The sequence below is a fragment of the Sycon ciliatum genome, chromosome 9, assembly GCF_964019385.1.
Source record: "Sycon ciliatum chromosome 9, ocSycCili1.1, whole genome shotgun sequence".
NCBI classification, from domain to species: Eukaryota; Metazoa; Porifera; class Calcarea; order Leucosolenida; family Sycettidae; genus Sycon; species Sycon ciliatum.
In genome coordinates, this window is record NC_088651.1 from 27,163,279 (window position 1) to 27,179,074 (window position 15,796).

Genomic DNA, 15,796 nt, shown 5'->3' on the forward strand with positions numbered 1-15,796 from the left:
CTTGCCTTTTGTGATCTCCATCTGGTTCGTTCTTCCTCTTGCTTCCATGTTTTTGTTTCCTGGTCTTGTGCGAGGTGCGGCAGTATGGATCGTGCTGACGAGGTTCGTCGTCGGAGAATTCGGATTATTGTTGGTCTTGTGGCAACTGTGGTCGCCAGCCTCTTGCAAGGTGATGACATGCCTGACAGCATTTACGACGAGATTTGTGTCTTGTCCCAAGACCCTGGCATTCCTGAGCTTCGCCGACTTCGTGGACTGCAGCGGCGTGCTTCCGTACCACGACAGATGAACTATTTTGAAGCAGTAGTGCCAATGCAGAGTGACCTCGACTTCCGCCGTCATTTTCGACTGCAAAGAGCAACAGTGGATATTGTTTGTGGAAAACTTGCACAATCTGTGCACATGGCGGTGGAGAGCATTGGTGGTCGTGCACCTGTACCGATAAGAAAGCAGCTGCTTATCACACTATGGTGGCTCGGGAGCAAAAGTACGATGCGGGAGTTGGCAGACAAGTGGGGGATATCGAGGTCCACCGCATGGGTGTCTGTTCGGCGGGTATGCTTCGCCCTACAGGACATGGCGCCATTGTTAATCTGTTGGCCCAAGGGAACTAGCATTGATCAGGTACAAGCAGAATTTCATGCTGCACAACATATTCATGGTGTAATGGGTGCCATCGATGGATGCCACATACCCATCAAAGCACCCAAAGAGGCTCCAGATACTTACCTGAATCGGAAACGGTTCCACTCTGTCGTATTGCAAGCTGTCTGTGACAGGAACCTGATGTTTACTGACGTGTACTGCGGGTGGCCGGGGTCCGTCCACGATGCACGTGTCTTTGACAACAGTCCGCTTAAACAGCTTGCCACAGCCGATGTTGACCAGTTCTTCCCTGGTGAGTCATTTATTGTCGGAGATTCGGCATATCCTTTGTTGTCATGGGTAATGACTCCTTTCAGAGACGACGGCCATCTCACAGCAGCTCAAACAAACTATAACTACAAGCATTCATCGACCCGGATGTGCATCGAGCGGGCATTTGCACTCCTGAAGGGGAGGTGGAGACAGCTGAAGTATTTGAATGTGACGAATGTGGAGAATATGACACACATCGTCCTCACCGCGTGCGTACTGCACAACATGGCCATCATGCATGAAGACGACGTGAACGACTTTCTGAACGATCTGCCTGAAGGTGATGTCCCCAACCCCACTTTGCACTTCCAGCCAAACATTGGCGCCGTCCACAAGCGGGATCGCATTGTTGACCTCATTGCATGATACACGTTCATGCCACGTCAATAGTCAAGCCTTGGGTAATTGAAGACTGGCTGTTTTGCGTGACCTGGATTTGTGAATTCTACCGCATTCATCTGGCTTTGGTATTTTTTCTGTTTTGTGTTTTGCCTTCACTTCCTCATCAATGACCTGATGATGTCCACTATGCAAGATATGTGATGTGCAAACTCGTCATTTATTCCCTTCTACAGCCTGCCTTTGGGATGTAGAACTTTTGCTTTGGCTGTTTTTTTTATTGTATTTTGTGTTTTGCCTCTGCTTCCTCATTAATGCCTGGTAATGCCCACTGGGCAGAAGATATGATGTGCAAACTCATCACCTCGTGCCTGCTCGTTGACGTAGAATGAATGCGTTTGAAGTGCAAGCTGCAAGGGACACGCTGCATTGGAGTTTGAGCATCCCTAAGCATGTGTTGTATAATTTCAATTAATTTGGTGAGCTTCAAGCAAGTGGTTCCCTCCATGCATACATTATGGGTATGGTTTCTCCCTTTTACCTCTCCATACTAGTGCACAAACAAACACACATGCACACACACACACACAATCACACACACTCAATCACACACACACACACGGACAGTGAGGTAGAGAAATCAACATCTTTGGTATAATTATGGAGCATGACTTGAACATAAAAGGACTACTATATATATTATGGTATCGGAAACAACGCAGTAAAAGAAACCAATAATCATGAAAGGAACAGATGTAGCAGATCTGTTTGAAGATATGTACATGTATGGAACAAAATCTCCACTTCAATTTGCGTTAGCAAGCTTGTTCACTGCTTCAGTGAGGCTCGAAAGCATCGTCATCTGCGCGGTATGACGACGCTCTTGTGATTCACGATCTCGCTCCTTGGATTCTTTTAGCCAGGCGAGAGCGTCATTCGGTTGGCTGGTAGGTCGCTTACGCCTCTTCTTCACAGGGCGTTCAGCGCCTGCTGCTTCCACAGTTGCTACTGCAGGTGTTGCCGCTGCAGCTGCTATAGGTGCTGCTGCTGCTGCTGGCACTGCCGCTTCAGCTGGTACTGCTGCTGCTGTTGCTGCTGGTACTTCAGGTTGTACTGGTAGTTGTGCCTGTGGAGCAACTACGGCCACCTCCTCACCATCACTGTCACTTTCCTCATCTGACCCCAAACTTGTCGAAACTGCAGGTCGTTTTGAAGCCTGGTTTGGGACTAGAGAACCACCAATGCATACAGGCGTGATGTTCGGCTTCCAACCAAACGCATTGTTCATGTCCTCGAAGAACGGCGGGGGAGGCTTTCGTGCACTCCCAGTCTTTTGTTGGCTGTCCATGTACGCTTTATACACTTTCATTAGGCTCTTCCACCTATTTTCGCACTGTTCACTGGTGGGTAGCAACACTTCATCTGGAAACGCACGTGCAATCCTTTCTGCAATCCTCACCCACACACTTCTTTTACGCCAATTTACGTCTTGAAATAGATGGTCATTGTCCGATCTTGCTGCTATTAGTTCCATGGTCAGTCGCTTGCTCCACTGAAATCCAGGCCTACGGTCTGCTCCAGTGGGTGTCGGACAAGACATAATGAATAGAATGCAAGCTAACGGAGTCGGAAAAGGAAAGGACTGAACGAAAATGAAAGCTTTTTCTTCTTCTCTTCTGCCCATCTCGATTTCATGATCAGAGCAAGAAAAGTGCATATTCGGAATGCTAGCTACGAGCGAACCGTATCTCGATCCACGTGGGCGCGTACGACAATGAGTACAAAAACGAGTTTTACCCGCCATACACGCACAAAGGCCACATTTGGATCCGATGGATCCGGTCAACCCTGCTCCCGGGGCAGGGTTGCTCGGATCCAAATCCGAAGGATCTGGATCTGGATCCGACCAATCGATCACTGCAGATCCAGTGGATCCGACGGATCTGGATCTGGATCCGACCAAACGATCACGCCCATAACTTCAACATATTTCATTCTTCATCCATCATCCATTCATCATTTTCATGCGAAAGTTTTTTTTCCAGTCATATCAACGTTTATTGCTCCGTACACCGGAGCTGGCGCTTTCCCGCTGACTTGACTTCACGAGGAAAGCACCACTCTCTGGTCAATGCGCCATGTTTCCGGGAATCCTCGCTTCAACAGTTGAGCTTGAGTGGGCTGAGGAAGATTCTGTCCGAAGAGCACCACAACAAGGTTGTATAATGTTGTGGTTCCAAACATCACCAGGCCTGGAAACGTACAGAGACACTCGGTTTCCAGTGCGGCAATCACCACGTGACGCCAGAAAGCAGCGTGGGTCAGTGTCGATCATTGGTAGGTAGAACGGAATATTGGTGTCGCCAAATGTGGTTGAGCTGGATTATATTACTATTAACTACATGGTATTCCGCCGACTTTACTTGACACTTGACTGACTCACGACTGCCATCCAGAGCACACGAGAAGTCCATCGAACCTTCGACTCGGCAAACCTGCAAGAAAGCACCACTCGTGTGCTCTGGATGGCAGTCGTGAGTCAGTCAAGTGTCAAGTAAAGTCGGCGGAATAGCGCGAGCTCCGGAGTGGGGAGCAAACCTTTCTTACAAATCATCGCCGAAGTCGCAACCACTACTTCGTACTGTTGTGCCCAGCGCGGGCTTGCGACTAGTTGGTTTGGAGGTGACAGCGTTGCGAATGACCGAGGGTCCTCGACGTCTGTCTCACCGTCCAGGAGCGACACTGACTCACGATGCTATCTGGTGTTCACGAGGTGTTTATCGCGCTGGAAGCGGAGCGTCTCTGTAAGTTTGTATCCCTGGTGATGTTTGTGCCTGGAGAGCACTATATAAGTGGTGCTCTTCAGGCACAATCTTCCTCAGCCTACTCAAGCTCAACTGATGAGGGGTGAATTCCCCGAAACACTGTGTATTGAGCAGGGAGTGGTGCTTTCTTGCAGGTTTGCCGAGTCGAAGGTTCGATGGACTTCTCGTGTGCTCTGGATGGCAGTCGTGAGTCAGTTAAGTGTCAAGTAAAGTCGGCGGAATAGCGCGAGCTCCGGTGTGGGGAGCAAACCTTTCTTACAAATCATCGCCGAAGTCGCAACCACTACTTCGTACTGTTGTGCCCAGCGCGGGCTTGCGACTAGTTGGTTTGGAGGTGACAGCGTTGCGAATGACCGAGGGTCCTCGACGTCTGTCTCACCGTCCAGGAGCGACACTGACTCACGATGCTATCTGGTGTTCACGAGGTGTTTATCGCGCTGGAAGCGGAGCGTCTCTGTAAGTTTGTATCCCTGGTGATGTTTGTGCCTGGAGAGCACTATATAAGTGGTGCTCTTCAGGCACAATCTTCATCAGCCTACTCAAGCTCAACTGATGAGGGGTGAATTCCCCGAAACACTGTGTATTGAGCAGGGAGTGGTGCTTTCTTGCAGGTTTGCCGAGTCGAAGGTTCGATGGACTTCTCGTGTGCTCTGGATGGCAGTCGTGAGTCAGTCAAGTGTCAAGTAAAGTCGGCGGAATAGCGCGAGCTCCGGTGTGGGGAGCAAACCTTTCTTACAAATCATCGCCGAAGTCACAACCACTACTTCGTACATGGTATTATTATAATAATACCTGCAGGTTGAACATCGTGCACGCCGAACAGTCTACCATCTTTCTGACATTGCCACTCGAACTTGACAATAGATGCTGCTTTTCGTATGTGCAGTTACATTGAGCCATGGTGTTTTTGTCTTATGTTTGTGAATCCTTCCCGGAAGCAAATGCTGGTTTTTATGCATTCGTGTAATTACTCAGCGTTATTTGCAATTTATTATTTATTAAAAGCATGTCCGCGTAGGTGGCGGGGGTGCCACTTTCGCTTATGCCATTCAGGATTGATGTCTGAAGAGTAATACGATACAATGAAATGACAGAAGTGACGTCAACAAAAGCCGTTAGCAACAACACAAATATGACTAATGGAAAACTTCATCCAAAGTATAAAATATAAATATGCATACAACATGTCTGGTCAGTCCTGTTAGGTGGGGCGGGCTCCACGCCATGCCTGTCGGTCCGCTGCCATTGTGCGGACTGCGTCAACATCTAGCGGCTGGTGGAGGGTAAGTCCATGCCATGATAACAGTTCCGTCTGTAAGACCGTTACCAAAGTCGTCCGAGGTCGACCCCTGAAGCGTTCAGTGCCCTCGTCGTTGGCCAGGCGAAGATACATATCCACTGCCAACTGTGGAGGAGCAGTTGGGGCCAAACGAAAGATATGGCCAGCGAGACTGTAGCGCTGCCTTGTGATCATGTCGCTGATGGGGACAGCTCCGCAGCGCTTATACAGAGTGTCATTGCTAATTCGTTTAGGGTACCACATGTTGATGATGCTCCTTAGCTGGGTCCTGTGGAACGAATCCATTCGCGCGAGCTCCGACATCGGTAGGCCCCAAGTGCCGCAGTTGTAGGTAAGGACTGGGATGACGTAGGCGTTGTAGAGCCTCAGCCGAAGACTTATTTGCAATAATAATAATAATTAGTATTATTATTATTATAACCTAATACTGGTTCAAAACCAGTATTAGATAAACCTTGTTATGTAGTAGACTCGTCGATGTACTTGGAGTAGCACACATCACCTAGCAACTGCAAGAGTGCAGACACCACGGTCATGCTTAGCTGTGTACAGGCGTACATCTACGTGATGTAGGACAAAGTGGCTTTGTCAGCCATGGCATGGACTGGTTTATTGTGTGGCAAACTGTCAGTGTCATGTTCTGGAACCAGACAGGTTGTCAATACTAGGGCGTGAGGTGACTCGCGATCGCCGTTCCAGGCACGGATTTGGAGCCGCCAAGGCCGCAATGTACATATTCAAGCTGTACTCCGCTCAACGTATGTACATGAGCGGCAGTGAGTTAGGATATTAGGTGCTGAAAACGTTGACTGGCCCACAATTCATTTTGCTCAATCAAATCCTCTCCAGTTGATCATCAGGTGTTCTCGAGTCAGAGAGCTAACCCAGTAGTCTGTTAGTGATACTGCGAACTAACCTCTGGTATCATCAGGTGTAGCTATGCGCAGCCTACAGCTAGGCAGTATCATGGCATACCTACTACTGTATCTGGCTCCATTGCTGCTGCTGGTGATGACGGTGAACTGTGGACAGGCTATGGCCTCACCAACACCAGTGGTGCCGGATGATGCCGGTAAGAAGTTTGATAACAGTCAAACACCACGTACGTTGTAGACGACGTACATGTACATTGTTATCTTGTGTGTGTGTTGACGTTTATGGCAATCAGCGGTGTGATTTGCATGAAACTCCATTCGATTTTATTATGACCGGTCAGAAACAGTTTTTTAAAAGAACTATCTAAACATTCAGATTGGTCGAGGCCGCTTGAATCGTGCTCTATGAACTAATGTATAGAACAGTGATGACATAATGGAGGCGGAAGCGTGTGGCTGTAAATTCAACTTTCATTTCGGTGATTATCATACAGCAGCATTTAGCATGCATCCAAGTGCTGCTGTGTGATGATGGCCAAGACGTTGAAGTTACAGGTGCACAGCATTTTGTCTCCATTGTATGTGTACATAATTATACATCTAACAATATGTACACACATGTACCAGCATTGTAGCATAACAGTATTGCATGATCTCTAACTAGTCTAAGCATGAAGTCATGTATGCCCTGAGTCACAGGGCTGGTCTGTTGACAGCTGTATGACAGGAACTTGTCAAAGCAGCCAGCCACTACGTGCATGCAAGAAAGTAATGCATGGCATGCATGTACAGTGTACATTGTAGATTGAATACGTGAATAGAGCAAACCAGTTAGATCATTGTTGAAACGCGTTTCATGTACATAGCAAGGCCATGGTAAACCTGAGACAACTGAGTCAGTTGTCTGAGATTTACCTTAGCCCTACCATACATGTTTGAAACGCAGCTTTACAACACTGATCTGGACTGTTGTCTCTGCTCTCTTTTGTCTTTGTGGTATTGCTCCATCCTTGTGTGTGAGCACTCTGGGAAATCTGGGAATACTCGCTTTTGTATGTTGTGCATGTACATGTATACAGATCCACCACGTGGATATCGTTTCACCTTTCGTAAAAATTTACAATAAGCCTTTGGAAAAAAACACAGCAAAAATAAGTGCTTGAATTGAAAGTCATCATTATTGCTCTGGTCACAACCGAGTGTGTGGTAAAGGTGCTTGTCGGGTTTTATTTTCCCGAAAATGAAAGATGTAGTCAGACAACAGGTGTAATCTTCGTGAACATTTCTCCATTTATCATCCAAAGTACATTATTTTCTATTTTTTAACTTAGCTGGTGAGCCAAGGAATTATTATACCGTGCGAATGTGTGGGCACAATTGTGCGATCGAGTCCACCAACTAAACCAGATTTTGAACAGTCCGACGTGCTTTTGTGCTAGATTGTGACATCTGATTGTTCAAATTGTAAAAGTAATTTTTTTAGTTCCAGTCCGGAATGGAACTGACGAAGGTCGATAACACTCATTAAACCCAGCGGCAGATGCAGCACCTGGCCATAGAGGTGAGGGGATACGTCTCACAACTCTACATGACCTCGTCCAGCGACGTGACGCGGCCCATCGACGGTGGAAAGCATCACCTGCAGACCCGGCACTACGCAATGTCTTCACTTCTGCCCGAGACGAAGCCAAGCGTATGTCACGACATCTCCGAGCCACCTACTTTAGGGGCCTTCTTGTTGCTAGTCAGGCCAACGCACGAAAAACCTGGCAGACCATCAACTACCTCAGCTGTCGTAACAAGTCCTCAGTTCCACCAGCCGTCAGTGTCTCACAGCTCAGTGACCAATTCAGCGATGTTGTGTCAGACCCAACTAGACCACTACGTCTCTCAGCCCCATTGGGTCCCACGAAGAAGGAATGCCCCGAAGAATTGGCTCCAGCAAGTGTGCAAGAGATCGCTAAGCTGCTCTCCAACATCGACGTGCGCAAAGCTGCAGGCAGCGACCAGGTTCCAGCTGCAATCCTCAAACACTGTTCTCCTGTCCTTGCACCGTCCCTCACCATACTAATCAATGCATCTCTGGCTTCTGGTGTTGTTCCTGCATCTCTGAAGATTGCGGATGTTCGTCCCCTCTTCAAGTCAGGCGACAAAGCTGTCGCTAAGAACTATAGACCAATATCGTTATTACCAATAGTTTCCAAAGTCCTAGAACGGGTAGTCCACACGAGACTCTGTAAGTTCCTCTCCGGAAATTCCTTGTTCCCCGCAAACCAGTTCGCATATCGCCCACTTCACTCCACAGTAGATGCCCTGACATTGGCTGTAGACAGATTTTTGGAGGCAGCGGATCAGCAGCGCCATACGGGTCTTGTACTTGTCGATATGAGCAAGGCCTTCGATAAGGTCAAACACCAAATTTTGGTTACAGATCTATTTCAGCTTGGTATTACCTCAACTGCGCTCAGTTGGTTCATGAGCTACCTAACTGACCGCCGTCAGCGAGTCGTCCTGAGCAATGGCCAGTCGTCCGCCCTCTCTCCCTGTGAGTGTGGTGTTCCTCAGGGAAGTGTGCTGGGTCCTCTTTTGTTCTCCATCTACACAATGGAAATAGAACAGATCACAGCTCCAGCCCACTCACAGCTGTTTGCTGATGATATCCTGCTAGACGCCATCAGTCAATCCGTCGAATTCTTGAATTTAACCCTCTCCCGTTCAGTCTCCAACCTGGCCAACTTTCTGGAAGAAAGAGACTTAATACTAAATCCCTCCAAAACCCACGTTCTAGCCCATCATGCGTCTCGCAGGCAGCCCTTGTTACATAGAATGCAATGGAAATCCCCTAGCTCAGACCACAAATGCTCGATATCTAGGTCTACATCTCGACACCCAGCTTCGGTGGGAGACTCAAGTTGCAACTATTACACGGAAGACCTCCCAGAAACTGACGGCGCTGCGAGCCATTCGCTCCTGCTTAACTGAGCAACAAGCCCTGCTATTTTACAGATCGTTAATACTACCGGACATGTTGTATGGATCTAATGCCTTCTTCTCGGTTCTCTCTGTGCACCAACGGCATCAGCTTTCGGTCCTCGACAAGCGATGTATCCGCTGCGTTGCCAACCAGCCATTCCCATCCCACACAGATCCCATCTACACCCGTCTAGGCCTCATCACCATCATCCAAAACGCCCACTGTAAACTCCGCCTCCTCATGCTTCGTATCCACACCGCCAGAATTAGTAATCTCCTGTCCAAGCGCCTACGTCGCCAGACTGAAGGCGTCACTCGGATCAACGATCCAAATGCGTATGTTATCCCTGCCACCAGGCGAGTCTCTGGTGACTGCCGGTGTCATATAGTGTCCCATATGGTGCAGTGGTATGTGCAGCGATTTCCAATCGATAGATTGCGGGTTCGATTCCCGACGATTATGGTCACACACGTCTTTCTTCTCTTTCTCAGACTCTTCCTGACTTTTCTTTCATTCTCCTGGGTGGTTACCAACAGCCAGTGCATGCCGGAGTATGTGGTGTGATGTGTGTGCGGGAAAAAAAAAGAGAAAAAAGAAAAAAATGAAAAAGACCAAAAAAGGGATTCACTGGCCAGAAAATGTCACTCCAAATAGCTGTATGGTGTAGACCAGGCTGAATAGTGACGGTCAATTCTTCAGCCTTGCAAGCTGTTGAATGGTGTAATCCCAGCACAAGTTGCTATGGCTTCTGCCGTAGCATTGCTATCATCGCCTCCGGCGATGGGCGTCAAAGGTCAATAGTAGAATGACCCCCGTAGTGGAAGGCCCCCCCCCCCCGGTCATTGTACTATATAGTAGAATGCCCCCGGGGTCACTCTACTACCTGGTATATAGTACAACGACCCCCCTCATACGCTGTATATTAGACAAACCAAGGAGAAAACAGTTTTAGGGGCAAGGAGAAAAGTCACAGTAATCCCCTAGATCAAAAAGTAACAATCATCAATACACTGAATGAAAGCTAGGGGAGGATGCACGCACAATATGTTGCATATATTTTACGTTCGTCCAACAGACATCACAATATTGTAGTGGCACCCAGAGGAATTGTCGAGGTAAATCCCAAACTGGTTCTTGCCTGCACTGCGAGGTGTATGCTTCTGCCAGCTCAGACGACTTCCAAACTGGCAAAGAACAAATACAGGAACTTGAAGCCAGTCGGCAACCGCTTGGCATTCATCGTTTGTGCCCCAAACTCCAAGTTCTCGCATCTTCTTCCTTTGGAGGTAGTCGTCACCAGTTGTTCCGTCAAATTGCAGAGCTGACCCGTTGACCATGGCGTGGGCCATTCCCATAATGTCCACGTGGAATCTGTGGTGTAAACTCCATCCCTTTCTACCTGCACGTGCGAAACGACAAGTCTGGTGGACTCTGTAGTAGAATGACAGGGGGCAATCTACTATATAGTAGAACGACCCCCGGGCATTGTACTATATAGTAGAGTGACCCCGGGGTCACTCTACTATATAGTACAATGCCCGGGGGTCCATCTGCCTGGGGGGTCATTCTACCGGCCGCTCGTTTCTGCTGTTAAATTATGGAACGCCCTGCCCCAAGGGTTCAAGTCCCTCGCCTGCCATAGATCATTCAAGAGACTTTTAAAGGTATATTTTTATGGTTAGCCAGCATCTAGGCTTGGACTTGGAGTCGTGACTCAACTGTGCTTTCTTCTTCTTTCTTTTTCTTTTTTTTCCCTTTCTCTTTTTCTTTTTGAGTATTTGCAGTCTGTGTTTTCTCTGTTTTTCTCTCTTTCGCGGAGGCTTGCTTGTTGTATCCTTGGCTCTCGGCCGTTACTTTATCGCCATCATAATATTGGGCACCATTCACATCATAATATTGGGCACCATTGCCCGTTTGGTCTGCGATACAAAATAAAATTTCAACAACAACAACAGGCACTGGCACAAATTTTATCTTGACGATAGCTCACTCAACATATATTATGTATATATTATAACAAGGGACCGAGTGTATATCGAGAAATATAGACCAGTATAAAAACCGAAGCGAAGCCGAGGTTTTTATAACTGGTCGATATTTCTCGATATACACGAGGTCTCTTGTTATAATATATTTATACCTCTCCATGCGCAAGCTCAAGAGCAAAAAGGAGTGAATATAGCTTTAGAGAGAAAGCTATAATTATACACTCCTTTTTAGAGAAAGAAAGCTCCTCAGTGAGTTTTTTTCTGATGGTTTTCCTCAGTGGTGTATATACCTCCTTAGTGGTGTATATTGAACAGTGTATATGGAAATTTATAAACTTCATGGGAGATCTGGTATATGAGTGTGGGTGTATATGGAGTGAGGTATAAGCGCATATATATGGAGACAATGGTTTTATACTGAAGAGGTTAGTGCGATATCGGCGATAGTAGGGGCTCTACGAGCTGTGAGTACCCAGTTGACCGTGGCCGTCGGCGCAGTTCACCACACGTAAAAAAGTCTTTTTACACGATCCATGCTACCAGCGCGAGTCTCGAACTCGGGACTTCATGATTCGCAGGCAGGCCAGAAAATCAGTCAGCCATATGTGTAGGTTTTATAAGAGCTAAGAACAGTATGAATGCCGCAGACATCACCACGCAACATGAGGAAATAATATTAGCGCCCGAAGAGACGAAGTTGAAAATCTGATGAGGTATTTCGTACCATTACTAGGACATGGTTTTAATGTGTTTGTACCCGGAATCTTGATGATAGCTCCCAATTAAAGTCCGATTTGGAACGGTCGCTCCTGTCTCAGGTAGTTCAATCTTGGTTATATCCTAGCAATGCATGGCTTCTAATACTTAGCAAAAATACTTTTGTAAAGTCTTTACTTCTCTCCTCTCATGGAAGCCATTCGGCAAAACCAAAGCTGTGGACGTGTCATACCGATATTACATTCCACCGAGGAGATACTTATAATAATTATGCTTGCATAGTCCCGTAGAAGGATGAGAGATGATTGCACACAAACTCTAATGAGAGACAGCCCCACGCTTAGCCTTAGGGTATGCAGACACAGCCGTGACCTCACAATGATCATTAAGCGTAGCTACTAGTATCTAATTTCTAAATTTCTGATCGTCAATTTCCAATTTCCAATATGTTGTCGCTTTGTCAATAGATACACCAGCTGCGATGGTCACTGAGGATATCAATTGCATGACTGAATGGCTACTTATTGCGAACTCCAGTCGTGGAAGAGCTCTCACCATTCCCAACACACCAGCTGCCATTCATGCAATGTTAGATGAGAAGGTTGTCAAGCACCAAGAGCAATTCTTCTTAAGTCTCATCTTGGGTTACGCCCCCCAGCTTGCAGCAGACCTCAAACACTGCATTCGTAAGTTCACCCTGGTATTTCTGCCAGTAGTGTAACATTAAAAACCGGGTATAATTTATCTCTTGTATCAGTGACCACCCAATTGTGATTGCAATTTTCCATTCCTGGCATTTTTGCATGGACACTGCACCAGAAACAGCAGCCACCTGCGCTGCGTGGCACCACTTTTAGCATACCAAGTGCCGCACCTGACCTGCATAAAGCGGCCCCACATTCTGTCAACAGTGGCGTACCAAAGTGCAATATTTTGCCTTCCTTGCCAGCACTAAGACGTACAGCCATGCATGGTTGCTGAAGTGTCTGACATAGGTACCTTTCGTGTTCGTAGTTTGGATGTTGGCACTTGTAGGGTCATGTCTGTAGACCATGCCACACATGAATGTGCAGTAGCTTTGACCAGATCGAGCCCAATACAAAGCGATGCTCAGTACATTAGGTTCCCTACACCATACAAACTGACGTACCAGCCAGCTATGCCGTATATGCCGCCGTCGACGAGGCGTCAATAGCCAACTGATGGTGAAGTTGGCATAGGAGGCGCTTCTTGTGAGAACTTGGTAGAGAATTTACACATTTTAAAGAGTCAATGTCTGTAACCACCAAACATCACCCAAAATGGCCAAATTTCCGATTTTGCTCCTTTTATCCCCAGGTGGACCTTATTCACCCACTATGACAGTTTGGTCCAGAGGGGTCACTGCTGCTCAGAACAACACAGCGCAGCCAAACCAACTATGTTCACAAACCGATCCAAGTTACCTAGTAATGTTTAGCCATCCAACTTTCTATTGGCGACTTGCTGAATCCCTCGAATGAATCGATCAATTCAGCCTCTCCAATGGCGCCCATTACGAAGGCCATCTTTAAGGGCCAGCAGCAGCGGGGTTACATCCTGAAATTGGAAGAACTAGGGAAGTGCTAGGGAAGTAGACAACCACCATAGTCTACTAGAACATGTCGAAAATCGGTAACAAGTGGTGTTTTATTCACTAAAAATCACTTGGGGGAAATTTCGAACTCTCCAACTCTCCAACGGCCATGTTTGGAGGTGTTCCAGTTCGTATTTTATCGTATTTTTGATTTTGGTCAATTTCTAAAGAACGAAGGGTTTCTAGAGCAAACTGTCATAGTGGGTGAATGAGGTCCACCTAGGGAAAAGAAGCCAACTTTTGAGCTTAGTCGGAAACTTGGCGATGTCGGGTGATGTTTGGTTTTTACAGACAAAGACTCTTGCCTTTAAGTGGCACAAGTGACAAACTTTATAACCGCAATCAATAAAACTTGCTGGACCGACATTTGTGTACTTTATTCATGCAATGTAAAAAAACGGTGGAGACACCGCTAGGACATACGCCATTGTCTAAACACCGTCTAAGAATTACATTGCATGAATAAAGTACACAAATGTCGGTTCAGTTAGTTTTATTGATTGCGGTTATAAAATTGTTGTCTCCTCGCCGTGTGTTTAAATATTTTATTTTTACATTGCATGAATAAAGTACACAAATGTCGGTTCAGCTAGTTTTATTGATTGCGGTTATAAAATTGTTGTCTCCTCGCCGTGTGTTTAAATATTTTAAATCGAGATACACCCGGCCTCAGATAGATGTTCTGAATCTAACGCTGAAAGCACGTTTTCATTACCGTTGTAACAGTTTAGACTTGATTGATTGGAGAATTCGTCGAATGATGTTCAAACCAGAGGTTATAAAGCAAAAGAAAGGTGAGAACCGCAGGAGTGAGAATAGTAGGAACACAAGGTGTTTCCATAAGACAAGCAAGAAGTGTCAAGGTAAAACTATTACACTCTCCCGGCCCCATAGGAAGCCCAAGGTTCTATTAGATAACACAATCCAGTTAGGAGATGCAATTGTGGAAAGGGGAATATTAAATAATCACTCATGCACATGCATAACCACATTGAAGTGTAATCCAACTCAACTTCATCACTCTCACAAGGAGATGACGCAAAACTATATCAGTCTATAACATAATTATTAACTATCTCAGTAAGAGATGCATATGGCTCAGCCCAGTTAGATCAAGGCTGCTGTCGTTGTGAGGCTAGATAGTTCTGCAGCGGTTTAATATTCCGACCGGACTCATCACATAGGTTGCCAGCGGGCTCCCACGTAGCTTCGCTGCTGGGGTAACCCTTCCAATGCACCAGGAAGTGTTGCTCACCACTGCGGTGTCGGTGATTCAAAACGGCTTCGACAACATAGCGTGTGTGTCCATCTAGATCTGTGAAGGGCGGAGGCGGGGGTTGGTGTCTTCCAGGAATCGTGTTCTCTTCGTAGCGTTTAAGAGCAGTGACATTAAACACGGGATGGCAGCGAAGTTCACGGGGTAGTTCCAAGCGAAAAGCATTCGCTCCAATCTTAGCCTGGATACGATACGGACCAAACCACTTGGGTTGCAACTTCCGAGAGGGCTGGCCACGAGCTTCCGGGGTCAGTAGAAAGTCTCTGTAGACAAGAACGCTATCACCAACCTTCAAATCACTGGGCGTTCTCGTCTGGTCTGCGTATAGAGCTTGCCTTGCCTGGGCGTCGAGCATAGCATCTCGAGCTATCCTTAGTGCGGCTTCCTGCTCATGAAGCCAATCGACCGAATCACTCCTTTCCCCTCCCGTAAGAATGAATTCGGGCGGGGACTTAGGGTCAAACCCATAGTTCAGATAGAACGGTGTATTAGCTACAGATGACTGTTGTGAACTATTTATTGCAAACTCGCAGAGTGGTAGAAGCGAATCCCAATTGTCCTGTCTCAAGTTCACAAATGCTCTTAGAACATCTCCCACTTGCCGGTTAACTCTCTCTGTCAAACCATCCGTTTGAGGGTGGTAAGCAGTGCTGAATGCCAATTTAGTTCCTAGCTGAGAGAATACTTCTTTGAAAAAAGCTGCAGTGAATCGTGGATCGCGATCGGAAACAATGGTTGAGCTCAGCCCGTGCAGACGAAACACGTTTTGAATGTACAGTTGAGCGCTGCCCTTAGCATCAATCTTCGAGTTTGTTGGAACACGATGTACGCATTTCGTAAGTCGGTCCACAAAGGTGTAAATTGCGTCGAAGCCACGAGAAGTAAGGGGCAATCCAACAATAAAATCCATTGAGATATCCTGCCAAGGACTATTAGGTATTGGAAGTGACTGGAGAAGCCCTGTTCGTG

The 15,796-nt window shown here is 46.9% G+C and overlaps 2 protein-coding genes across 2 annotated transcripts in view; both read left to right on the forward strand.

Annotated features, from left to right (window-relative positions):
- The first annotated feature begins 84 nt into the window (after positions 1–84).
- On the forward strand, positions 85–1,284 carry LOC135824394 (putative nuclease HARBI1). The gene has a single exon (XM_065337128.1). It carries the CDS (start codon positions 85–87, stop codon positions 1,282–1,284), a length of 1,200 nt encoding a protein of 399 aa, XP_065193200.1.
- A 4,918-nt stretch (positions 1,285–6,202) lies between these two features.
- The window catches only part of LOC135825192 (uncharacterized), a 38,505-nt gene continuing 28,911 nt past the window's right edge, over positions 6,203–15,796 (forward strand). Inside the window, exons 1-2 of the mRNA XM_065337921.1 lie at positions 6,203–6,454; positions 12,404–12,622. Of these exons, the coding sequence (XP_065193993.1) occupies positions 6,322–6,454; positions 12,404–12,622 (352 nt within the window). The 5' untranslated portion in view covers positions 6,203–6,321. The remainder of the gene's footprint in view (positions 6,455–12,403; positions 12,623–15,796) is intronic.

Excerpts from the sequence above, each read along its gene's own strand:
- LOC135824394 (XM_065337128.1), top strand. The coding sequence starts at position 85 with ATGGATCGTGCTGACGAGGTTCGTCGTCGGAGAATTCGGATTATTGTT.